Below are 26029 nucleotides of genomic sequence, written 5' to 3' on the forward strand. Positions count from 1 at the left end.
GACCAGAATGTGCAGTTCATTTAGTCTAAATAGTAACATTGTTAGGTAAAGTATCTGGTGTTGAGGCCAAAATACACCGAGCTGTCTGGTGTGCTGCATATTTTCAGAAGAGCTGAGCAGCTTTACAGGAAGGCACTCGTCTGAGGGTTAAAATGTAAAGTCCAGGTATTATCTCTATGTTTGAATCAGGAGGGAGGGACGCAGGTGAAGTTCAGAACTGCATATGTTCCAGCAGTGCAGTGCTTTTGTTCACTGTATGCTGAAGAACAGCTCTTGTTCTGGTGTCAAAAGCAAAGATGGCTTCATGTCACTGGATCCTCCTTGTGTGTCTCATGCTGGAAGTCTGTCAGAGGGGTGAGATCTGGTGTTTTTGTTCCTTTCATTGTTGTAAACGTCTTTTGGTTGATTGCTTAGAGCATTGAATGCCATTTTGGTATATGCGTAGTATTGAACGTTTGTGTTTTTATTTCTGGTTTCAATTTATTTGTATTTTTAGTGCTTTCGGTTGTAAATTTTCATGTCCAATTTTCTATGGTATTATTAATATTCCTATAAATAAGCTACATAAAGTTAAATCGAATCAATTTTAAACCTTTATTACTGTAAATAAATGTAATTAAGTCTTTCTTCTAAACTCGTCATAGCTGCATAAGCATGACTAGATGCTTGCTGTCAAAATTTATGATCAATAAGTTATGGCAACTTATGTTTTTACACTGCTTTTCACACAACTCATCGAAATAAGTTCAGCAATTTGTAACTTTTTTTACAAGTTGTACAAGATTCAACAAGATTTAAGTTAGTTTAATGTAATTTTATTTGAAATTACTTAAACATCCAAGTTGATTGTACTTAAAAATTTACAGAATGCAATGTCTGGCATCTTACCTCATTGCTTTTCTACATTGTATAAGAAATGTCCTTGTATACAGGAATGCAGCCTCATATCTGATACTTGTGTATCAGAGACCTTTGACTGCGTACTGTGTGTGATTACTAAATAGACAGACCTTTGTGATGACTTGAAGATTTATGAATTCATGTGGTTATTATTTCTTGACCCACATAAAGCCTAAACTCAGACTAAAATTTAAATCACTTGCAGTGTAATTTAAAGTGTGCTTGTTTAATGTACATTACTGTTCAAATGTAATGATGCTGGAAATTCAGATTTACCATCACAGGAATAAATTACATTTTCAAATAGAAAACTAATATAAAATTGTAATCATATTTCACAATATTACTGTTTTTATTATATTAAACATTTTAAAAAAATCATAGGCTATCCTAAAACCTGCCTCAAACTTTTGAACATTAGGCTAATGATTTCTGCACTTTAATAGCTTTTTCTTTATTAGTGCAGTAATAAATTTCCAGCAAAAACTCTTACATTTTCCTAAGATTTGCCTCTGTATATTCAATCATTTAAATCTCATTTTGATTTTATTTAAAACTATGAAGTAGAGTTGTTTCGTTTTGTAATTGCAAAACTAAATCATATGATAATGTGTTTAATTTGAATTAGCCTACATGTATAATTGCTAAAAGCTTTCACAATGTCTCTAATCGTACAGTAATAGCACTGTGATGTCCATGTTTTGGATTATGCAAAAGGCCAATTATTATGTCTTCATCATTCCTCATATTCGGCAGCTGTCGCACTGCATCGAGAAGACTGCAGCGGCTCCCAAGAAGAAAAATGTGATTTTGTTTGTGACTGTAAAGACTGTAGTGATGAGCAAGACTGTGGTAAGATACTGAACTTCTGTATACCCTCTGGAATCCGGTTAATGTATGTCATTCGTTTCTTGACTTTCATGTTCTTATTTATTGGTTGAATGAATACCAGGTTATCGAGGACTAGAGTTTGTGTGTGATTTTGAGCACGAGGGGAAGTGTGGATGGACTGATGAGTCAGAAGGTGTGTACATGTGGCAGAGACAGCAGCGAGGAAACACTCTCCCTGACAGTGGGCCGTCCTCTGACTACACCACTGGCACTTCCACAGGTTACCCTTCCGTTATTTTTATAAAGCCTTACCTAATCCAGTGATACATTTACTTAATTAAAACTAAAATTAAACCGAAGACCTTATTCAGAGCAGCGCCCTATGAAAGCAGGGCTTTGAGGGAAAGACCTACTGTTTTTTCAATGGCATCCGCAGTAGGCCTATTTAGCTTCAAGATCACTTATAATTTTGCACAGCTCATATTGTCGGGATTTTTTTGTCTACTAAAATTTCGCCTCGCTTTCATTACCGTTAAAAATCAAATATGGCGCTGCTGTGAAAAAGGTCTATGCTATTTCAATTCAGCTCATTGATTTTAAAATTTGAAATGCATATTTTAATTTAGAAATGATTGATTTCATTTTGTAATGCATATAATGCAGTTTCAAAAAAATCTTTTTTTTTTTCTAAATTAGTATTGTTGATTAATATTTAGAAGGAGGAAAATCTACACCACTGTTCAAAAGTTTTCGATCAGAAATATTTTATTTAAGAAATTAATATTTTATTCAGCAAGGATGCATTAAATCAATCAAAAATGACAGTAAATACATTTTAAAATGTAACATGAAGGTTTCTCTTCATGTAATGTTTCTGTGTTTCTCAGGCTGGTTCATGGCAGTGACAGCTGTGACTTCAGATGCTCTGAGAACTGCTGTGCTTGTGTCCCCTATAATAAAACATTCCTCTCCTACTTGTCGCCTTCGGCTCAGATACTTCATCTGGGACTCAGGTTCACACACATACTTGCACATTCAAATCTGCATCAAATATGGACTAATTAACCTGTAGAGTAGTATTAAATGAATGTGTGTGTGTGTGTGTGTGTGTTAGGTTACACGGGGCTGGGTGACACCCCTCTGTGGGGGTCAGTGTTACAAAATGACAGCGAGGAAGCTGTGGTTTGGAGGCCAGAGAGCTCCAGCGTCCGAGGCTGGAGAGAGGCCACCATCTACCTGGGCCGTATCCCGGGCCCTTTCCATATCCAGCTTCATTCCAGACGCAGTGAAGGGAAGCAGGGAGATGTGTCCATCGATCACATGCAATTTCTAGACTGTGCCCTGCCAGGTAAGAACAAATGGAAAAAGGTCATTCACATATTATTTTGTACATTTACACAAGAAAAGCAGATGCAGGTATGACGCAGAGCCCATAAAAAAATCTGTATTTCGTATTTGAAATCCATATTCCTAAATAAGTGTTTCCATTTTAAAATTTAGGAAAGATTGATTTCATTTGTCTGATGCATAAAATGCAGTTTAAAAGTGACAATTTATTTCCCCCAAATTATTATTTTTTATAAAAATGTATAGAACTTATAAAGGAAAATCTACAGTACTGTTTAGTTATTTTTTAAGAAATTAATACTTTTATCCAGTAAGGATGCATTAAATTGATCAAAAGTGACAGTAGACATTTATCATTTCTATTTCAAATAATGGTGTTCTTTTGAACTTTCTATAAATCCAGAATCCAAAAAAAAACACGGATTCCACAAAAATGTAATCAGCAAACCTGTTTTTTGTTCATATTAATAATGAATTATATTACTGTATTTTTTATCAAATAAATGCAGCCTGGGTGAGCATAAGATATATATTATTATTATTATTATTATTTTTTTTTTTTTTTTTAATTGCATTTAAAATCTGCTTGCCTTCAAAGTCTACAATTGGGCATCCGCGCTTTAGATGGATAACTCCATCAGTGATAAGGATGTTCGGATTCTCTCTCTCTTTCAGTTCCCCCTGAAAGTGGAACATGCATTCCTGGTTTTGTGAAGTGTAAGCAGGAGGGATGTGTGGAAGACTATAAAGTGTGTGACGGCACGGATGACTGTGGTGATGGAACGGATGAAGAGAACTGTGGTGAGAGATCAGTGATGTATTGATGATGAGATATGTTAATTCATTTAGTCTTCAGTGCATTTGATTCCTGTGTTAGATCGCCCACTGCTGGTCTGGAGTCATAATCACTGATAATGTTTGTTAAATTGGTGTGTACTTATTATGTACAGAGCAGAACATGAGCTGTGACTTTGAGGATGATCTTTGTGGATGGGACATAAGGACAATATCATCCTTGAAATGGACAAGGACAAATCAGATGAATATATCACTTTCTGAGCCTCGAAAAGGACCTGGTAGAGACCACTCAAATAATACGATGACGGGTATGTGCGGGCCAGTCTGAGCATGGTTTATTATAGTTTTTATCTATAATCAGGGTTTATCAAAATGTTCTCATTTATTTAGTTTTTTTTTCTATATCGTCTAGTCACATTTCAATGTTTAATGCAGGGGGGTTAGAATGGTTTCAAGTTTTATAATATACCATGTACACTACCGTTGAAAAAATGTTTTATTTAGCAAGGTTAAATTAAATTGATCAGATGTGACAGTAATGACAATTATGATGTTACAAAATATTTCTGTTTCCAATAAATGCTTCTCTTTTAAATCTTTATACTCATCAAATAGTTCTGTATCAGTTTACACAAAATATTAAGCAGCACAGTCGGTTTAAAAATTGATAATAATAATAAATGTTTCTTGAGCAACAGATCAGCATATTAGAATGATTTCTGAAGGATCAAATGCTGAAAATTCAGCTTTGCCGTCACAGAAATACTTAATAATATTTTTACAGTATTTTTGATTAAATAAATGCAGCCTTGGTGAGCATAATAGTTATTTCAAAAACATTAAAAAATCTTACCAACCCCAAAATTTTGAACAGTAGTGTATCTAGAACTTTACTTAATTTGTGACCATTTGTATGTTATTTGTTATAGTTTTAGAGTAATGAAAATGTATTTTAAAATGTATTTTAGTTAGTTTTTCCTAGTTGTGTTTATTGCTGTTTTTTTGTTAAAGATAATACTGACATGTGCATTGAAGTCTCAAAATAAGTCAAGAAATAATTACTCTCCAGGACATTTCTTATATGTAACCAAGCCGGACATCCTGGAGGATGATTGGACGTCTTTTCAAAGCCCTCCCCTGGCACCAACCAATGACACACATCCTTGTCGGGTATGTATAGTACCAATGCTTATTAAATGGTGCAGTAGCATGACAATAAAGGCACAACTTCAACTTAATGCACTCGTTTTTATCAGGATTGTAACCACATACGCAGGATTAGAGGACGTCTCTGTGTCTATGAGCTTACACTTTACACCCATTGTTCATATTTGCAGATGATAATGTACACACATCAGTTTGGCCGAGTGTCGGGCGGACTGTCTGTGTTGGTGGCCGGCACGGAGATTTATCCTGTGTGGGAACGTGGAGGTGCTCTTGGGGACTTGTGGGTAAAGGCTGAGGTGGAGTTTGTCGTCAATAGCACGTTCCAGGTACTTGAACTCATTGCTCCTCTTACATCATCACTCTGATCTCAGCAGATTTCCGCTTTTTTATCACACTGCAGTCATAAATGCTGTCTAATGTATTGAACTTTCCCCAATCAGATACTATTTGTTGCTGCCATTCGAGACCATGCTTATGGAGGGATCGCTATTGATGATATTGTGTTGTCCCCTGAGTGCATCTTATCCAATGGTACTCTCTGATTTTATGCATGTCTACGTCGATTATACACAACTCTGCGTTTGCCTACATATTTGTCTGTAAATGTATAAAACATTGCAATAGAGTGTCTTTCTGTTTTATTGCCTTTTATTCAGAATCAATGCCCTGGCCAGCATTTCCAAAGCCTCCCGCTAAACCTTGCATAGAGGACAGTCTGAAAATCTGTGACTTTCAAAAGGACTGTCCTGCTGGAGAAGATGAAGCTCAGTGTGGTGAGTACCACCTATACAAATATGTGTGCATGGTAAGTGTATTTGCATGATTAGTTTTGGTGTATACAAGTGTACACATATACATCTTAATCACACATTGAGGGTCTATGTTAATCTTGTGTACATAGGGGACTTCTCATATGAGATGGGAAGCTCTGGCTGGACAGATACTAGTATAGGGAGCCAGGCCTGGGAGTTATTAGTGTATAATGACACCTTCATTCAAGGTAAAAAAAAAAAACAAAAAAAAACTTTTTTAGCATGATGGAGTTAAGAAAATGCTAGATAATTGAATGTAATTTATGTGTGTGTCATTAGAAGAGTTCCTGTTTGTGGTTGGTGCTCCTGGGCAGCAGTTAAGTGAAGCTCAAACTCGTACCCCTCTCCTGGGTCCATCAGGTCCAGCGTGCACCCTTCAGTTCTCCTACAGTCTCAGTGGCAGTAACCCACACATAGGTACAACATCAGCTGTAATACACCTGTCTCTCCTCTGTTAGTTACCGTGATGTTAGGCTATAGATTCTCTTCCTCTCTCTGCAGGTGATCTGGCAGTGTATGTTGTAGACAGTGTGTTTGGGACTCATCCTGTGCTGTGGGAGTTTGCTGGAAGGACCAATGAGACGACAGGAACTTGGCTAAAGGAGGAAGTATATGTTGGTGCAAGAGATAATCGCTTTCAGGTAGACCCATCTATCTATCTATCTATCTATCTATCTATCTATCTATCTATCTATCTATCTATCTATCTATCTATCTGTATATATCCATCTATCTTCTGTCATATATCTTATCATCTACCTCTCTGTTTTTGTCTGTCTATCTGTCTATCTATCTATCTATCTGTCTATCTATCTATCTATCTATCTATCTATCTATCTATCTATCTATCTATCTATCTATCTATCTATCTATCTATCTATCTATCTGTCTATCTATCTATCTATCTATCTATCTATCTGTCTATCTATCTGTCTATCTATCTGTCTATCTGTCTATCTATCTATCTATCTATCTATCTATCTATCTATCTATCTATCTATCTATCTATCTATCTATCTATCGTCTTTCTCAGTTCGAGTTCATGGCCCGTTCTGAAGATCTCTCCCCAAGTAACCAGATTGCAGTGAAGGATGTGTACTTTGTTTACTGTTCTCCTCTGTATATCCCCTCTGGTGGTGAGTGGATACAAATAATCAACATTATTTTTTACATGCTTTATTTTCATTGTCTCTAAATGATTTGGTTATTTTTTTAGTCATCATTATCTATTGTTTTCCCTATAACAGATGTATCATGTAATTTTGAGGTAAATTTGTGCGGGTGGTACCAGGACCAAACAGATAATTATGACTGGAGGCTTCATACTGGAATGGACCACACTATCCATGTTGGTCAGGAGACTTTTAATGTTGCTTAATTTTGAGTGAATTATATTTGAATATTATATCATCATCACACAAACATCTTTCTTCACTTATCTGTCTCTTTCTCAGGTAGGAGTCTGGTGGTGGATATGTGGGACACTTCACTGCGAGGTCTTTCTGGACGTCTCCTCTCAATCAGACAGTATAGTAACACAGAGCACTGTCTGTCCTTCTTCTACAAACTCTACGGGCCAAACACAGGTGGATCTGAACACCTTATTCCCAGCTTCATAAAATATGAGTTTCTCAACCTTTGTGTGACCAGAAGGTCCTACAGCTTGTGCTTAGAAACTGACTCAAACTTTACACTTCATTATAATTCATTTGTTTCATCCTTCATCTTCTCTTTCCAAGGAACTCTCAGTGTAAAGCGGCTATTTGCTGATGGCTCAGAAGAGCTGTTGTGGATGCGCAGCGGTGCCCATGGTAACATCTGGCATGAGGGCCATTGCCCCGTGCCTCCTCAGCTCTCTGCTTTCCAGGTGCACACAAAAGTTGTTTACACACCTAACGCATAATTGTCAGCAAAAGCCCCAGCAAAACACATAATGACTCTGTAAATGGCCACATATATTGGCTGAGAAGATTTTAATCAAATAAACTGGTTCTTTTAACTATTTCATGACTGTGAAAAGATATTACATTTTCAGTATTACATTTCTCTAAGAATTCCTTTAATCTTCATTTATTTTTTTTGTCATTTATTCTTCTCGCTTATGTAGCTGGTGTTTGAGGCGACTCGCTCTGGTTTTGATGGTCAGTTGGCGTTAGACGATGTGGCGTTTGTGACGGGACCATGTTCTTTGCCCACTATGTGCTCGTTTGAGAGTCAGACTTGTGGCTACACCAGTTCTGAAAAAGCCAGGTGGATACACCAGAGCTGGGCATTACACAAAACTGGACCTGAGACCGACCACAGCCTGGAAACAGAAAAGGGTAAGGGAAATTTGAACATGAAAGAAAATTGGTGAGAAGTCTGAGCTAATTCGCTAAACTGTTGCAGCGGCAGTGTTTGTGATCCAGCTCACAATATTGCTTAACCTTTGTTTAAGATACAGATTACTAGCTATGTTTTCTATTTTATTTTAGCTGGATTAGTTTAAAGGAATGATATATATTATGTTGTGACTAGGGTTCTACATGCTGGCCCACAGCGGTGTGGATGTCCTTCCCCAGGGCAGTGTGACCACCTTGACCTCACCTGTGCGCAGAGGTTTGACTCACACTGAATGTGTACACTTCTGGTACCATACAGGAGGAGAAAATCCAGGTACGAGAACATGATCTCATATGTGTGTTGTGTGTACACACCTATTCATTTTCAAGTAAGTACCATAGGTATCCCCACACACACAGGCACGCTGAATGTCTATGTGAAGCCATCTGATGGAGACATAATACAGATATTCTCCGACAGCGTCGGGCAGGGACATGCCTGGCGTCATGGCCAAGGGAACATCAGCTGGCATGGGGACTGGCAGGTAAGTGATCTGCTGCCTTAGCCCGTTTAGCAATGTAAATGACCTGCCAAGGTATCGCAATTACACCTGTTTTGTTAGCTTGTTATGCTTAATAAATGGTCTGAGTGTGAATCTGGATGTGTGTAAAGATTTTATGAATCTTTGTGATTCAGCTGCAGTTTGAGGTGAAGGGTGAAGGTGGCTTATTAAGTTTTATTGCCATTGATGACATCACCTACTCGACCCACAGCTGCCCCACACCAGGTTTGAACCAAAGTTAAAGTCAACATGAAATCAAAATTAACCACATTTACTTTCACAAGCACCTTCTCCACCTACTTGTCATCTATAACTTGTCATATATATATTGCATAAAATATTGACAATATATATTGTATAGTAAGATTCGGGGCTGTAAAGTCTATTTTGCTCACCAAAGCAGCATTTATTTAATCAAAAATACAGTAGAAACTGTAGTGTTGTGAAATAGTATTACAATTTAAAAATAACTTTTTTCTAATGTAAGATTAGATTATTAGAATTTAAGGTTGAATTATTTGATGAATTAAAGGTTCTAAAAGAACAGCATTCATTTGAAAACGATTTTTTTTTGTTCATTAGAAATGTCTTTACAGTCACTTTTGATCAATTTGATGTATTCTTACTGAATAAAATGTTACTTTTTTTTTTATCTCACTGGCCCCAAACTTTTGAACAGTAGTGTATTTAAAAAAAAGAAATAATAATAAAATGCATGTAATTGAATAAATATATATTATTGTTCGTTATATTTTATATTAATTTTTTACTTTATTAATAACTTATTTGTATACTTTGTATACAAAATCTATAAAATAGCTTAGATGTAAGTTTTTGTTGTTGTTGTTTTATGGTTATTTGTGTTTGTGTGTGCATTCCAGATAGCGTCTGTGATTTCGAGAAAGGTTTCTGTGGTTGGTCCAACACTCAGAATGCATCTGTAGACTGGTTAGACTGGGACCTGACCAGTGCGCAAGCTGAGATGTTCTACAGCACACCAGCATTTGACCACACACTGTACACAGAAGAAGGTGATTTATGCGCTTTACGCTCATACTAAAAAGTGTTTGTTGCTAAGTAGAGAATGTGAATACTCATTGTCACAGCCTCATTTATTTTGAGGAAGTGGATGTAATTTAGTCTCCTTTATAACTCCAGGACACTTCCTGGTCCTTCCTAACTCCCAGCGGGACACCGCTACTCGGAATGCCTGGCTGCTGAGCCCTCATCTGGCACCAACCAAAGGAACCTGCCTGAGCTTATGGGTTTATCAGCCAACCATATGTATGCCACATCTATATCATCAAATGATCAGTTTTAGCTCAGTTATTTAGTTTTTGATAAGCCTAAATTAGTGTCAGTAGCATGAAAAATTTGGGGTCAGTATGATTTTTATTTATTTAGCAAGGACACATAAAACTGATCAAAAGTGACAGTAAAGATATTTGATGTTACAGACCATTTCTATTTTAAAAATATATATATTATTTTGACTTTCTATTCATCAAAGAATCCTGAAAAAGTGCATCACAGTTTCCACAAAAATATTAAGCAGCACAACTGTTTTCAACATTGATAAAAATAAGAAATGTTTCTTGAGGTCCAAAATCAGCATATAATGATTTCTGAAGGATCATGTGACACTGAGTACTTGAGGAATGGATGCTGAAAATTCAGCTTTATCATCACTGGAATAAATTATTCCAATAAGTTATGAATACATTTTAAACTACATTTAAATAGAAAAGAGTAATATTTCACAATATTACTGTTTTTACTGTATTTTGGATCAAATAATGCAGCCTTGGTTAGAGACTTCTTTCCAAAACATAAACGGCAGCATTGCTGAAAAAATATCTATCAAAAAAATCTTTCTGACAATTATACACCTTATTTGATCAAAACCTTTCCTCAAAACTAGCATCCAGCTATTACATATCCTGTAAAATGCACTGCATGTTGCATTGGATAAAAACAATAATAATTCTAATTTAATTATTATTATTTATATTGCTTTCTTCTGAAGATGACAGCAAACTCATAGTATGGAGGCTGTCTGAAGAACCCAAACAAGAATTACTGATGCTGTATGAGGGAGGAGGAGACTGGAAATACTTTAGTGTCAATATCACCTCAGAAACCGAGTTCCAGGTGACCAAACCCTACTTTATTCAATGTTCTTATTGGTTCTGCATGAATTTGAGTTTGATTATACTGATTGTGTGTGTGATGTAACGGGAGGCAGATTGTACTAGAGGGAATTAAAGGAGAGAAGGGTGCTCTTGCCCTGGATGACATACGGTACACGGTTGGGGTGAACTGTGCTGGGCAGAAGACTGGCCAAAGTAAGAGTTCTTCATCTAGCAAGAATTATTCAAATTAGTTTTTACCTTAGTGTGATTCAGATTCTTTATGTATTCTTGTTACCATTATACCTATAAGTATGTGTGAAAACCTTAGATATAGTGATGCAGGAAAATCATGACATCTTTATATTTACAGCCTCATCATCTGACAACACAGGAACCGTTGTGGCCTCTGTTGTATTCGTCATTCTGCTCTTACTGATTCTCGCTGCACTGTTTGTGTTCTACCTGAAGACTAAACATAATGCCAATGCCTCAAGAGAGACCTCAAACGGATCTCATATAAGCTGCACTGGCTTTGGAAATGAACTGTATAGTTCTGGAGATACTGTAAGTTACCTGGCTGTACATGTTCTTGTTTTGTGTAAAAGCTTTAACCCTAAAGAGATAGTTAACCAAACAAAACAAAAAATCCTGACATTATTTACTATGAAAGCCATTCTGACTTTTTTTCTCGCAGTTGCGAGTTTACATCTCGCAATTCCGACTTTTTTTCTCAGAATTGCGTGATATAAAATAGCAATTGTGTGTTATAAAGTCAAAATTAGTAAATTCTGAGAAAAAAAGTATGTTTTCCCCCTTTGACACACAATTGCGAGTTTAGCCTATATGAGAGAAGTCAGAATTGTGTGAAATAAACTTGCATTTGCGAGAAAAAAAGTAAGAATTGCGATTTTATATCCTGCAAATCTGACTCTTTAGATGTTTATATGTAAACTCGAATTGGGAGATTAAAAAACAGGTCACAATTATATTGTTATTCCGTGGCAGAAACAAGCTTCCATAATTTACTCACGCAATCCAAACCTTTGTGACTTCAAATCTGTTGTAGAACACAAAGGAATACATTTTAAATGTTATGTTTCACACCCAGATGCTTTAGTACAACTTGAAGGCTTAAGGCGAGACACGGCAGGCAAAAACATCGTTTTTTTTTCACTGGTCAATTTTGAGATTTTGGGCTATTTGTCTTCAATAACATGTCTTCTTTCAGACTTGTGGTGAAAAAAAGTCCAAAATACACATTTAAGTCTTTATTTCACTACACTTTGTCTATTTGCGTCTATAGATTTCTCCGAAATTCAACAAAAGTTGGCGTTCTAAATCAACGCGCTGCTCCGCGATCTCTGTGTTCTTCCTTTAATCACGCACATGTCTGTAAAGCTCTCTCTCTTCTGTACAATGCTGTCGGATCCAAATATGGTCATTTCCTTTTAATCAGCAACCAATCGTGAAAGTAAAATGGGCATTTAACCCTAAAAGCGAAATCTCATTGGCTGATGTCAATTTCTGACAACGTGATTGGTTCAGATGCATCACGTGATGCGCTCTGACATTCAGATGTGTGTTTTTGACTGTTTTTCTGCTCTGTTAAAGGCCATAAATGCTGTGTTTATAAGTTTTGATGTGATTTAGGTGGTTTGTATTGTTGTTGCTAATTATTTGATAAGATATTGTGTCAGTAAATAGTTGTTTCTACTAAAAAAGTATGATTTTTTACATTACAAATCTTTAAATGCCTTTTTCTCAAAATGGGTTTTTTGTCATCCTCCAGTAGAAACATCTCAGCCTATGTAGCACCGATGTACACCAAATTTTCCAGTTATACACTTAGCAGTATTCTGAAGATATGTTCAGAGGGATTTGTTAATAAATCATTCCTGGCCTGATTTATGGGACATTTTAATCCCAAAAATATGGCGAAAATTGATTTTTTAAGGCTATGGACAGTATATTTTGATTTCCTAGGTAATGAAAGCATATATCCTGAAATCCCTCTGAACATCTTTTTTCATCTTGTGTGTAAACAAAATGAAAAAAGAATTTTGCACCTGGCTTTATCATATGTTCAGATCTATCTACCGAAAATATATGCAAAAGTGTGCATATTTAATGAGATAATACCTAATTTGCATAATTAAACATACAAATTTCAAAAACTTGTAATACATTTTTTTTATGAACTTGTGTAAGTAATCAACTGAGGAAGTGTCATGGTGATATCTATTATTTTTAAATTGTACCCTATTCACCTGTAGTGTCTCGCCTTAAGAAATCATATATGGACACTTTTATGGTGATTTTGCATATTTTTTTAAGCTTGAAAGCTCCAGTCCCACATTCATTGTAATTGCAAGGAAAAGAACGACCAGTAAATTTTTCAAAATTTCACGTTTTGTATTTCACAGATTAAAGAAAGCCATATGGGTTTGCTGTAATCCCTAATAATCTAAACTGTGCGTAACTTTTTGTGTGTTTGCTGGTTACAGGAGGAACATCTGGAGGAGGTGCATGAGAATACAGGGCCGTAGGAGATTATTGTGGTGACTGCGCCACCAACTGGCAGCCTTCAAGCAAAACAGTCGACATCACAGCAGGAGAACTGCTTGTGTCGCCATGGCGGGACTAGCCCGGTCATAACACATGCAAAACCACATCCAACATGCTAACACTGATGCTAACCAAAAGATAAAGAGTTATCTTCATTATGAGTAAAATATAGGGGTAAAATAATTCCGAAATCTGCTTCTTACAATTACTTATTTTACTCAACTGGTAATAAAGTCTATATTCCATCACAGGATAAAAATGACATTATCCAAACAAGTAATCCAATTCAATGTAATTTAATATATGATATACAATAAACAGAACAGCCAGAGGTTGTGGTATTTGATGTCCATATATTGTTCAAGGTTTTTGTGGTTTAAGTGGTTTGGGTTCATCATGGCTATATCATCACTGAGAAAGATCTAGCCTGTGGATGGTCTTTCACTTAATGGATTCTCTACTGCAGAATAACAGAGATCCAAAAGAAATGCACTACATTTTTAGGAGAACAATACAGTTTGTGTTATGGTAAAAATGTAACTAAATTAACTGTTTGAGGTCCCTTTTGTAATGATAAGAGGGGTTTTAAAATAAAGAGACAATTAAGTATAATTGTTCATATATTAAATCGTATATTGTATTACCATTCTGCATTTGAACGTCAAATTAAGTATTTATTTGAAAAGTGTAATATGCAATTAATAGAAATATTATTAAACAGATTATCTCAGACAAAGGATATCTTAATTTCTTAATAGTAGCCTCCCTCTCTCTCTCTCTCTCTCTCTCTCTCTCTCTCTCTCTCTCTGTGTGTGTGTGTGTGAGTGTGTAAAAGGTTTACAGTTCATTTATCCATAAGGTACTATTATTAGACTGATTGTCTTTTGCTGTCTGTCTGATTGTCTTGAAATACCACAACGACAACAAAAAACATGAAAATTGGTTACATGATTAACTAAAAATAAGTTAGATAAGATTTTTGTACGCCTTCAGAAAAGCATAACCTGTCAGCAAAAATTCCTGTCGTTCTTTACACACGTGTGAGGGCCACTTCTTTCTTTTTTTCTCGAGAAATTACTTGTATGCAGGTTCATAGACTATGGCAAGCCGTTTTAACTTTGATTAATTTCCAGGATATGAATTCTTGATATCAACAATTCAATTTTCACTAATTTAAATGATAGCCTAGTTATTGATATCAGAAATTACATTTCCACTAGTAACAATGATAATTCTTGATATCAACAATTGAATTTCAACTAGTAAAAACTATAATTCTTGATATCTGCAATTGTATTTTCACTAGTGAAATGTCACCAGGCTGCCAGTCAAAATCAATTGTTGGTATTGATTTCTTACTAGTTGAATTGTCTATTCTTTATATCAACAATTGAATTGCTACCAACAATGTTCATTTTTGATATCTGAAAATGTATTTCTGATATCAATATTATTTCAGATATCTAAAATGGATATCAAAAATTGCCATTGTTACTAGAAATATAATTCCTGATATCAATAACTATCATTTAAACTAGTGAAAATGTAATTGTTGATATCAATAATTCATATCCTGGAAATGAATAAAAGTTAAAACGGCTTGCCATACATGGATTGACATGGTGGCAACGATTAACGTTATATATTATTTTCTTTTTCAATCTCGGCACTACTGTAACTGAATTACGAGGACGAGGTCTCTTGGCAACGACGATATCTCCACGGCAACATCATCCTACTAGTCACGATCCGTCTGTCGAAAAGCTCAATAGGATACAATTCAAGCAACAAAATCCTCATACTACGTCAACAGATGAAAAGCTTTGCCGTGTCACAATTAAAACTCGGATTATCAAGTCAGTGAGTAAAATGCCGCGATTTATGAATTATTTTTGAAGCGAGAGACACGGGAAGTGACTCGTGGATGGTCCGGCCCGTCGGGATAACAAACGAGCGCGTGAGTGAGACTCGGTGACCCTGTAGCTAAATTCCGTGCAACCCGCATATTGCTGTGTAAAAATCAGTCTATGGTAAAAACCTGCCAAAAAGCGATTACTTGCGCTTACCGGCAGGATGGACCCGGGCGTGCTCATATTCTTACTTTACGTGATGATAGCTCACGAGCTGGTGTGTGGACTGATGCAGTACATGAGACAAGCAGCCAAGCCAAATAAACGCCTCATGGGGTCCTCCAGGTAAGATGTTTAGATGTGCTTTTTATTTTTACCGGCTCGCACAGTTACTAAAAATGTTCCCCACGAGAGTTATTCTTATGCCTTAAAATGTTTGTTTTGTTATCACAGGCACATTTAGGTTACCTCAAAATAAATATCACTAAAATTGACTGAAGCAGTTAAAACTAACCCTTAAATGCATGAATGTTTCGCCAATCATTATCGCCATAATATAAAACTCCTGATATTAGAGTAGAATAAAATAAAGCATAGCCTATTTTGTTACCAGTAGGCTACATTCAGCATTTGGCTTAGATTAGATCTCAAACTTCTTAAAACTATAATTTTCAACATCTTCAAAATCTACATTTTGGTCGCTTACAGCTTCTTCACCAGATCACCATCACATGACAGTGACAGTATTTGACTGCTTTCAGTACTTGCTCTGCAATAAATCGCTGATCCATTTCAAGTTTTGTATAAAATATATACCGGTACTTGCACTGTTACGGTCGTTATAAAAAAATGTACAAAAAAATGAATGGGAAAACAGCATAGTTTCAGCATAGTCTTTTATCATTTTATTCATTTTTGTTTATAATGGAGAAATACTAAGAAGGATGATGTCTAACTTAAAAAAATGAATGTGGAGGAGGGCAATGAATGATGTCCCGGGTCACTAAAGACTAAAGTATGTGTTTAAGGGGTAATCTTTATTTCACACTGTTGACTTTTATAAGTATCTCAAAAGGATACAGTATTACCATAAAACACTAAATTAAATATGTGCATGTGTGTATGCCTTCATAACCGTCTGTGTTGTTCTAACAGTGTCTATCATGGAACGTGCCAAGTCAGTAGCCAGCCGGTCCGGTCATGGAGACGAGACTCAAAGAAAACTGGGCATATTATTGTCAGGAAAGCATGACATGAGCGCTGCTGTGGACATATGAACCATAAATGTGATTCTCAATCATCCATCCTGCACTGTGATCACTCACTGAAGCTATGCTGAACCGCTCACTGCCATTCATGATTATGTAGTAACTGCAGCTGTGATGCTCAAAGTTTACAGTTTTCCTTCTCACTGTAATTCTGAATATCTTTTCTTAAAGGGATAGTTCACTCAAAAATGAATATTCTCTCATCATATAGGCCTACTCATGTATGACTTTCTTCAGATAAACACAAAGATTTTTAGGAAAATAATCCTTCTCTATGATTCCTTATAATGCAAGTGATATTGCTACTTGGTTGAGGCTTGAAAAACCACATAAAGCAATCCATAAGGCGGTCTTTTGAATTGAAATTAGGTGTGTGTGTAAAAAATATTACTAATATTTTAAACTCCTTTATCTATAAACCATCGCTTTCGCTGCTTTCAGCTCGACTTAAACGTAAGTACGTGGTGAAGAAGTAACGCTTTACAACGCACTTATGTCACGTCACGTATCATAATGTCCCTCTCATGAGCGCTCATATGACGAAAGACCATGCAGAAGCAATGAATTATAGTAAAAAAGGTATAGGTTTCTTCCACACACACTTATCGTTTCGCTTCAGAAGACATTGAATCATCCACTAGGGTTGTGTTATAAAAGTAATCCACATGTATTATATTCCAAGTCTTCTGCAACAGGCTTTATTTTCCACATTAGACAGAAAGTCATACACGTTTAGAACAGCACGAGGGTGTGTAAATTATAACAGGATTTTTATTTTTGGGTGGCCAATTCCTTTAAGAATGTTTATGTAAAAATTTGAAAGCTGCTATTTTATTTGTGAGTATATTACCTTGAGTTGTGGTAGCCGAAAGCAAGGTTCAGTCTCAACCTGAGGTGATCTGGGAGCTCTGAACAATCACAATCTGATATCACTGTGGACTTGAGCATGGATTTTTAATCCCGGATCACTTTTGATCAAAACCATTTGGTAAATGATGTCAAAACATGTTTGCAAATATAATTTGCATGTTTTTCCTGCATATTGTTTATAATAAAAAAAAAAAGAGTTATTTCTTGTTTTTGATGTAACAAGTGTGTTAACCAGTGTGTGAAGGACTTTAATTAAACATGCACTTCATGTTAGTAGTAATGTTGTTGTTTTTTCACATTTGAGGCATTCACCAAGCTTCTTTTATACATTTTACTATCGTTCTTTTTTAGATTTGTAATCACTAGAAAGGTTTGAATTGTCTCTTTAATATGTTAAGCAAGTATAGTTTTAGTTTTGCTTTTATTTTTTTATTATCAGTATGAACCACCCAGGCATACTGATGTGTCACTGATGTGTCAGTAAACAGGTTACATTTCCTTTTAAGGTTACATCATCAAGATTATCTTGCTCCGCACGTCATATTTCTTTTGTCATAAACCATTCTGTTTTCTGCTCCTAAATGTTCCAAAACATCACAATGGAGACAGGATGAACAGGTTGCCTCACATTTTATTTACATTGTTACATTATACATTTTTACCAGAAGTATGTAGACACCCAAACATGGAATCCATATGTACTTAAACATTTCATTTAAAAAACCCTGACATTAATAAAAAGCTGGAGCTCTTTAATATCTTCAAAATTCTTGCCTCACATTCACCCATTCACACACCGACGGCAGTGTCAGCCATGCAAAGCTCCTCACCGGGAGCAGCTGGGGTTAGGTGTCTTGCTCATGGACACCTCGACACTTGGTCAGGTGGAACCGGGGATTGAACCACCAACCTTCCGGTTTGTAGACAACCTACATGAACCACTGAGACACTGAGCATATATCTTGAAAAAGCAGGTTTAAAAGCAATTTCATATCTGATCTTGTTCCAGGTCAACATAATTGCCTTCTCTGCTGTTGTCATCTCATATTGTACCGTCTGGATTTGATTGAGACTAGGTCTCCAAAGAAGCGGCCCGGCCAAATATTGCAACAGGAGGATATAGTGGAAATCAGTCTTTGAGTAAAAACAAAAGATCTCAGACAAGAAATGAGTCAATGTATACCCTTGTTGGACTTGCATTTAATACACAAAGGTGATACGGAGTGATAGAATGTTACTTATGAGAGTAGTGGAATCTATTCACAACTTTATTAAATCAGCTGAAAATTAGAGCTGATGGAGCAAGACCTATAGCCTACTTTGGAGGGCCTCGGCACAGGTATCTTCTGAAATATGCAGATACCGGAGTTTGGCGTTAAATTGTTTCACTTTTTAATTTATTTTCATAAACACATTCTTTGTGTTTAGCTTGTGCTTTTTAAACTGGTTTTGCCTGTTTATAGGTAACTTGCGGGAAGAAGACGTATGATTCCCTTTAGTGAATGAAAAGCCAAACCCATTAGAAGAGGTTGTGTGTGTATTTAGATATTATGTCCATTCTGCAAACAACCAGTTTCTATATAGTTTGCTTCATGGCGTGCTTACAGGAGTTTGAATTAACCAGCTTTAGTAATTAGTTTTTTTTTTTACAGCAAGTGTCTGTTCATATCGAAGCAAAAAGCTCGGTTCCTCTGTGCCTTGATTGTGCTGATGTCTCTTTGCAGTGGAAAAAAGCCTCTCATTAAGCGTAGTGTGTAATCGTGTGTGCTGGAGAGCTGAGGTGAGAAAACGGTTGAGTAGATTGTATTAGTCACTGAAAATACTGGTCATGCACAAGTCTTTATTGCCTCAAGAGAAATTCAGCTAAACTATACTTATAAAATACCTGCTAATGCATCCCAGAAAAAAACTAAAACAATGAATGAATGAATGAAAGAATGGGGAAAAAATCAGCAGCAGTATCGTAGCAATTACAAGTGAACAGGTTTAAATGCATTGGGGTGTAATGACTCATTTTGTTTTGTCATCACAGAATCACATCTAAGAATAGAAATCACGCCCATCTTATGTTTCATCTCTCACACGACATAACTTATTGATGACGGGCTTCTTAAACTCAACTATTTCAGCGCACAGGTGATGTGTGGAGAGGAATGATTGCCTGAGTAAGTAATACATTTTGGTACTTTAATGAGCAGTATAATTTTGCTTGGCTTTTATTATTCACTGCGTGTGTAATCAAAGAAATATAATATTTTGATAATATATATATGTATTTTTGTAAATAAAAGATAATTAACAGTCTAAATGCTATCATTATATTAAATTGCATTGTAAAAAAATAGTTAACTATTTCAGAGTATGTATTTATTTGTATCCATTTAAATCTATACAAATTTGTGGATAAAGTACTGACAAACAGTACAATTGAAAGGTTTTTAGATTAAAATTAGTCAGAATTTATAATTAATTATGATTAATACATTTAAATAATGTATATAAGACTTAATAATTATGATATTTTAATAAACGACTACATTGACAGCATAGTCGATGTTCTACTTGTTTTGCTTCTCCAGATCCATTATTTACTGTAAATCTGGTCCAGTATGTCTTGCGTATCTGACAGCTCTAGCCTCAACAAGGCCATGCGGCAGCAGTATCTCAGTCTGCCTCAGGGACCCTTCTGTCAGGTCACTTACGTCTGGATTGACGGCTCTGGGGAGGGTCTGCGCAGCAAGACTCGAACCATGGATTCGGAGCCAAAGAGCATAGCTGGTAGCAAAGTTTCGGTTTTACCTGAGTAGTTTCACTTTCCTTGTTTTTATCTCCAGCATCTTGTTAATGCTGGTTTATCTTGTTCTTTGGCAGATCTGCCAGAATGGAATTTTGATGGTTCCAGCACAGGTCAGTCTGAAGGACGCAACAGCGACATGCTACTGATTCCCGTCTGCATGTTCAGGGACCCCTTCATTTTGGACCCAAACAAACTGGTCCTCTGTGAAGTGTTCAAGCACACCCGGAAACCCGCAGGTATGATTGGGAAACTGTAAAAACAAAACAAAAATGAAGTACATAATGCTAAAAGAAAATGCTAAAGATTTACATATTGTAGGTTTTGATTTACTTACTGTTTTGAGCCACATTCAAAAGGAGCACAAGCAATGCATCTTAGTACAGATTTATTTTTATAACAGGTGAATTGGATTAATGCATTTTTAGTTCATGTAGGCCTGTATTGAGAATATTTTTTGTATTCAGTCTCATTCACCTGCTTCCCAGCATGCATTGGTGCATTAATAATGAATATGGTTACATTGTTTGGCAGTTTGCTAGTTTCATGTACATTGTTACGGACACATTTAGAAACGTATTTTTTTGTGATATCAGGATGAGTTTGTTCCTCAACTCAAAATGATTACATGATGATTGTTACTGCTTCATGTAATCACTCTAAGTTTTTGAACCATATTTTTGAGTGGTTTTGAATGCTTATTCCAATTTCTTATAAAAAAAAATGACATATTAAACCACAAAGGTTTTTCAAGTTGCATTAGATTTGGTTAATCGAAGTAGTTAAAATTAGGGCAGATTTAAAGGAGAACTCCAGCGCAAAATGAACCTTTGGTCTAATTACACATTGTTACCTAGTCAACCGTTATCTGAGATTTGTTTTCATGATTATCGAATGTAAATAGTTTTATCTCTAAAAACAGTTTAACCTATAACGCTAGTATAATGCTAGTATATTGGGCATAGAGTAATGACAAATAAAAATCGCTTGTTAAAACAAGGCTCAAAATAGCCCCACACTAACACGGTAGCATAATGAGGGTCTCTACCTTCAAACCGAAGCATTGAGAACTTTGTCAGTGTCCAGACAGTTTAATAAGAAGATATTTTATACATACAGTCAACTTCGCGTATACAGGCAGAAGCCATCTTTGAAAAACAGTCAAAGGCAGTCGATCTGCGAACGCCGATCCAACTGGTGAGATGTGAACGAGACCATATGAGATTCTATATGCGTTCGTAGATCGACTGGTAGAGACCAAAGATGGCTTCTGCCTGTATACGCGAAGTTGACTGTATGTATAAAATATCTTCTTATTAAACTGTCTGGACACTGACAAAGTTCTCAATGCTTCGGTTTGAAGGTAGGGACCCTCATTATGCTACCGTGTTAGTGTGGGGCTATTTTGAGCCTTGTTAGTGGTATTAACAAGCGATTTTTATTTGTCATTACTCTATGCCCTATATACTAGCGTTATACTAGCGTTATAGGCTAAACTGTTTTTAGAGATAAAAGTATTTACATTCGATAATCATGAAAACAAATCTCAGATAACGAACAATGTGTAATTAGACCAAAGGTTCATTTTGCGCTGGAGTTCTCCTTTAAGTCATGGCAACTTGACATTTTAAGTTCATTGAAGGCATTTACTTATATAATTAAGTTTATGAAACAAATTAAAAAAGAAGTCATGCAAACTGTTGACTTATTTGTAATTTAAGTTCTACAAGCACCATATTTTTAAAACCGGATTATAAAATTCACTGAAAAATGTTTCAAGATGGGTTAGTTATACACATCAGGTCTTAATTACTAATACTGCTTATATATATATATATATATATATATATATATATATATATATATACATATACATATATATATATATATATATATATGTGTGTGTGTGTGGGGGGGGGGGGGGGGACATGAAGGTGTCACACCATAAAACCAAATAGAGGAAGACGATGGTATCTTTTGAAATTGTGTAGAACTGTAGATGATTTAAACCCTGGTACCTTCATGTGTTCTCTTAGAATCGAATCATCGTAACAGCTGTAACAAGATCATGAAGATGGTCAAAGATCTCCACCCTTGGTTTGGTATGGAGCAGGAATATACTCTCCTAGGAGTGGATGGACACCCTTATGGCTGGCCCAAACTAGGCTACCCCAAACCACAAGGTGATCTGAATGTTATCATGAGTTGTTACATCCACAGTCTTGGTTAAGGGCGCAACATGGAATTTAATGATAATTTGTAACACCTTATAATGTAATGAGAAAGGTCTTTGGTTTTAAAGGTGCTTCGTTGTTGATATTTTGAATACCACACTTACACTGCCTATAGCAGTGCAATTTTATCATTTATCATTGAGATAATATTATATTTATTAATATTAGTATTATTTTTATTTATTGTATTATTTTTATATTTCAATTGTATAGTTTGTCACTTTGTTGTGTTCAAATTTATGTAGTTTTTGTTCATTTTTATTTCAGTTAATTTTGTACATCAAGTTAAATAAATGAAAAATACTGCAACTAACTGAAATAAATAAGTTAAAATATTTTTTTCGTACATTTGTTAAATGTTTATTTTATTTCAAGTAACATTTAAGTTTCAGTACCTGATAGAACAAAACAAGTTTTTGTGGCTCTCTGGTCCACACTCCTTTAGCTAATCAGAAAAAACTCCCTGTCTGTGACTCGTTTCACATTTTCAGGTTTGCTGACATTTGCAATAAAATGGCATCTGACTGTGACTATCCTATATTTCCAATTTTTTCTCTCTTTTCTGTCAGGTCCGTATTACTGCAGTGTTGGTGCTGACAGAGCCTTTGGCAGAGACATTGTGGATTGTCATTATAAAGCCTGTCTTTATGCTGGCATCAAAATCTGTGGCACAAATGCAGAGGTCATGCCCTCTCAGGTAACTACCATTAAGTTATTAGGTATCAGAGATACAGTAGACATTATGTATTTACAAGAACACAACATCTGTAGCTCTCTATTATGTTTATGTATGTACTGGCCAGTGAGGATAGTTTACTCTCTCTGCAGTGGGAGTTCCAGGTGGGTCCATGTGAAGGAATTGAGATGGGAGATCATCTGTGGATGGCACGTTTCCTGCTACACAGGGTGTGTGAAGATTTCGGAGTGGTGGCCACCCTGGATCCAAAACCCATGACAGGAGACTGGAACGGAGCCGGTTGCCACATCAATGTGAGCACAATGCAAATGAGAGAAGAAGGGGGAATTAAGTATGTACTCACTTATGCACACACATACACAATCATAAAAGTCAGAGAGACTAAAGACATGTTGTGTAACAGTGTTATTTCCATGTCATCTAACCTCCATCGTCCTCCTCTCATCAGGCACATTGAGAAAGCCATCGAGAAACTCGCAATGCGACATCCAGAGCATATTCAAGTCTACGACCCACGCGGTGGACAAGATAACAAGCGTCGCCTCACGGGTCAACACGAGACCGCCAGCATCACTGATTTCACAGCAGGTGTTGCTGACCGTGGGGCGAGTGTCCGTATCCCTCGTCAGGTGGGTCAGGATAAATGTGGTTACTTTGAGGACCGCCGTCCTGCCGCCAACTGTGACCCATATGCCGTGACCTTCGCAATGGCCCGCACATGCATGCTGGAAGAGGGCAAGGATGTTCATGAACAGGAATAACACACCTTTGGAAAGAAATAAGTTATTGTAAATGTTTAGGTGGAGGACACATTAACCTGTTATATGTGTCTGTGAATCATATTCGTTACTCAAATTAAATTAAAATGTTCATCTGAAGAATGTTTTATGACACATGACTTGCAGGCATGCTTGAAATGCGGTATCAAATGATGATACACCTTAGTTTGCCTGATTCTCTGTAAAATAGATCTCTTTAAAACCTGTCCAGGGTTAACAACATTGACTCAGTCTCTGACCAGTCATTCTCCGTCACACAAAGAGAAATCAAAATACTACATTCCAAGTTAACTGCCACAGCATTGCAATGAACAGGTTTTTATAATACCCAAATTACTAAGGGTGTAAATACCGGTTCACAATGTACAAAAATGAAGCGACCTAAACCACATGTTATAGATACAGTAACATAACACAAGCTTATCGGTAAGTGCATTCATTGACTGCTAAATTTCACATACGTGTGTGTGTGTGTACCTGTTATTCCCTACGTTATTGGGACCAAATGTCCCCACAAGGATAGTAATACCTTATGGTCCCTATGAGGAAAACAGCTTATAAATCATACATAAATGTAAAAATGCAGAAAGTTTTCAGTGAGGGCTGTGTTTAGAGGGAGGTTTAGGGGATACACTGTACAGATTGTACAGTATAAAAATCATCATGTCCGGAAAGTCCTCATAAAACATGGAAACCAGTATATGACTGTGTATACAGTAGTGGCCACAAGTGATGTCTGGAGGGGATATTTGTAATAACACGACACGTTTAACTAAACCATTAAAATATGAGCAAAATATTATATATTTTTAACCCCTTCAGACAGGAGGAGGAGGAAGTCCCATTTTTACCTTTTATATGCAGATTTATGCTCATGGTAGCCTCATCAACTTGCACCTATTATAAACTTAATAGTATCGTGATCATATTCAAAGTTATTTGAAGATCTTTCAGAGTTGCAGAACACAGGTATTCTTTACATTTTAATGTCCATCAGGTCTTGAAAGATGTCAGCAGGAACCTCATAACTTAGGCTAGTTGTGTTCCAGGCTGTGAAATTTGTCCAAGCATTTAGGCGAGAATTTCGGACTCAGAGTCTAAGGACCTTAAGTCGGTGATAGTCAGAAATCGTCCAGGGGCCTTTGGTTTGTCAAATCTCAACAAAGATTTGAGGTGACACCAGACTCCACATTAAAGGCTTAGTTAACCCAAAAATGAAAATTCTGTCAGTAATTACTCACCCTCATGTTGTTCCAACCCCGTAAGACTTTGGTTCATCTTCGGAACACAAATGAAGATATTTTTGATTAAATCTGAGAGCGGTCTCACTCCTTCATAGGCTTCTATGTAATTGATATTTTAGTACAGAAAAGTTAGTAAAGACAATGTTTAAAATAATGAATTTTTTTGCATAGTAAAATAAATCCTGCTGCTGTAGTTAACCTTTTTTGCCAAATTTTCATACTTAATTAGTATGAAAAACGAGTCATACATGTCTTCAAAGTGACCATAAACTGTCAATCAATTTGTCTTTGGTTTTAGTGAGAAACAGCCACAGTGGATGTGAGAGGAAATAATACATAGCAACACACAAACAAACACACACATACACACACACACAGAAGCTATAATCCACACAATCATATAGGCGTATTCATCAAAACAACCAGCATGTACACATAAACGCATCCATAAACACACAAAGACAAATGCCTAAACATATACTCAGATTCACCCACTGCAACCAACAAAATAAAATCAAACACGTTTTTCGAAATCTCATATCGTCACCTACATTCTCATTGCATTGCTTATTCTTACAATATGTTTTCTTTTCAAAATCTTCAACACTAGTTCACAAACTCTAGTTCATAAGTATTTATGCTGTTTCAGACGTGGTGTCCATTGTAGTTGACATGTAAAAAAATCTAATATACATCATTATTTTTTTTTTATTCATTTCTACATTGAAGAAGAGCAGAAATCAAGAAGATAAAAAAAATTGCTCAGTGGTAAAAAAATTCAGGTCTGAAGGGATTAAATATGAGGGAAGAACAAAACACTAAACATGGTTAAGGTATTTATCTGACAATATTATTTG

At 36.1% G+C, this 26029-nt stretch overlaps 2 protein-coding genes across 3 annotated transcripts; both read left to right on the forward strand.

Annotated features, from left to right (window-relative positions):
- Positions 1 to 146: 146 nt before the first annotated feature.
- mamdc4 (MAM domain containing 4) lies at positions 147 to 13787 on the forward strand. Of its 2 annotated transcripts, none has more exons than XM_079587072.1 (28): positions 147 to 354; positions 1657 to 1752; positions 1853 to 2011; positions 2619 to 2744; positions 2846 to 3079; positions 3754 to 3879; positions 4029 to 4184; positions 4946 to 5046; positions 5214 to 5369; positions 5484 to 5574; positions 5700 to 5816; positions 5945 to 6043; positions 6135 to 6272; positions 6357 to 6496; positions 6889 to 6991; positions 7103 to 7207; positions 7310 to 7441; positions 7595 to 7722; positions 7963 to 8176; positions 8373 to 8510; positions 8597 to 8721; positions 8874 to 8964; positions 9621 to 9770; positions 9898 to 10023; positions 10766 to 10890; positions 10985 to 11084; positions 11242 to 11435; positions 13376 to 13787. In XM_079587072.1, exons 1-28 carry the CDS (start codon positions 297 to 299, stop codon positions 13415 to 13417), a joined length of 3570 nt encoding a protein of 1189 aa, XP_079443198.1. In that variant the 5' UTR covers positions 147 to 296; the 3' UTR covers positions 13418 to 13787. The 2 variants fall into 2 exon arrangements, with proteins under 2 accessions (XP_079443198.1, XP_079443199.1); XM_079587073.1 differs by having other exon boundaries at positions 13379 to 13565.
- Positions 13788 to 20033: 6246 nt separating this feature from the next.
- LOC306985256 (glutamine synthetase-like) lies at positions 20034 to 24186 on the forward strand (the record flags this gene model as incomplete). Its single annotated transcript, XM_079587266.1, has 6 exons — positions 20034 to 20202; positions 20296 to 20457; positions 22255 to 22401; positions 23022 to 23149; positions 23281 to 23480; positions 23598 to 24186. The coding sequence occupies 6 exons, from the start codon at positions 20034 to 20036 to the stop codon at positions 23908 to 23910; spliced, it is 1119 nt and encodes a 372-aa protein (XP_079443392.1). The 3' UTR covers positions 23911 to 24186.
- Between the last annotated feature and the right edge of the window lie 1843 nt (positions 24187 to 26029).

This window comes from Phoxinus phoxinus (genome assembly GCF_949152265.1).
Source record: "Phoxinus phoxinus genome assembly, chromosome: 17".
Lineage (NCBI taxonomy): Eukaryota > Metazoa > Chordata > Actinopteri > Cypriniformes > Leuciscidae > Phoxinus > Phoxinus phoxinus.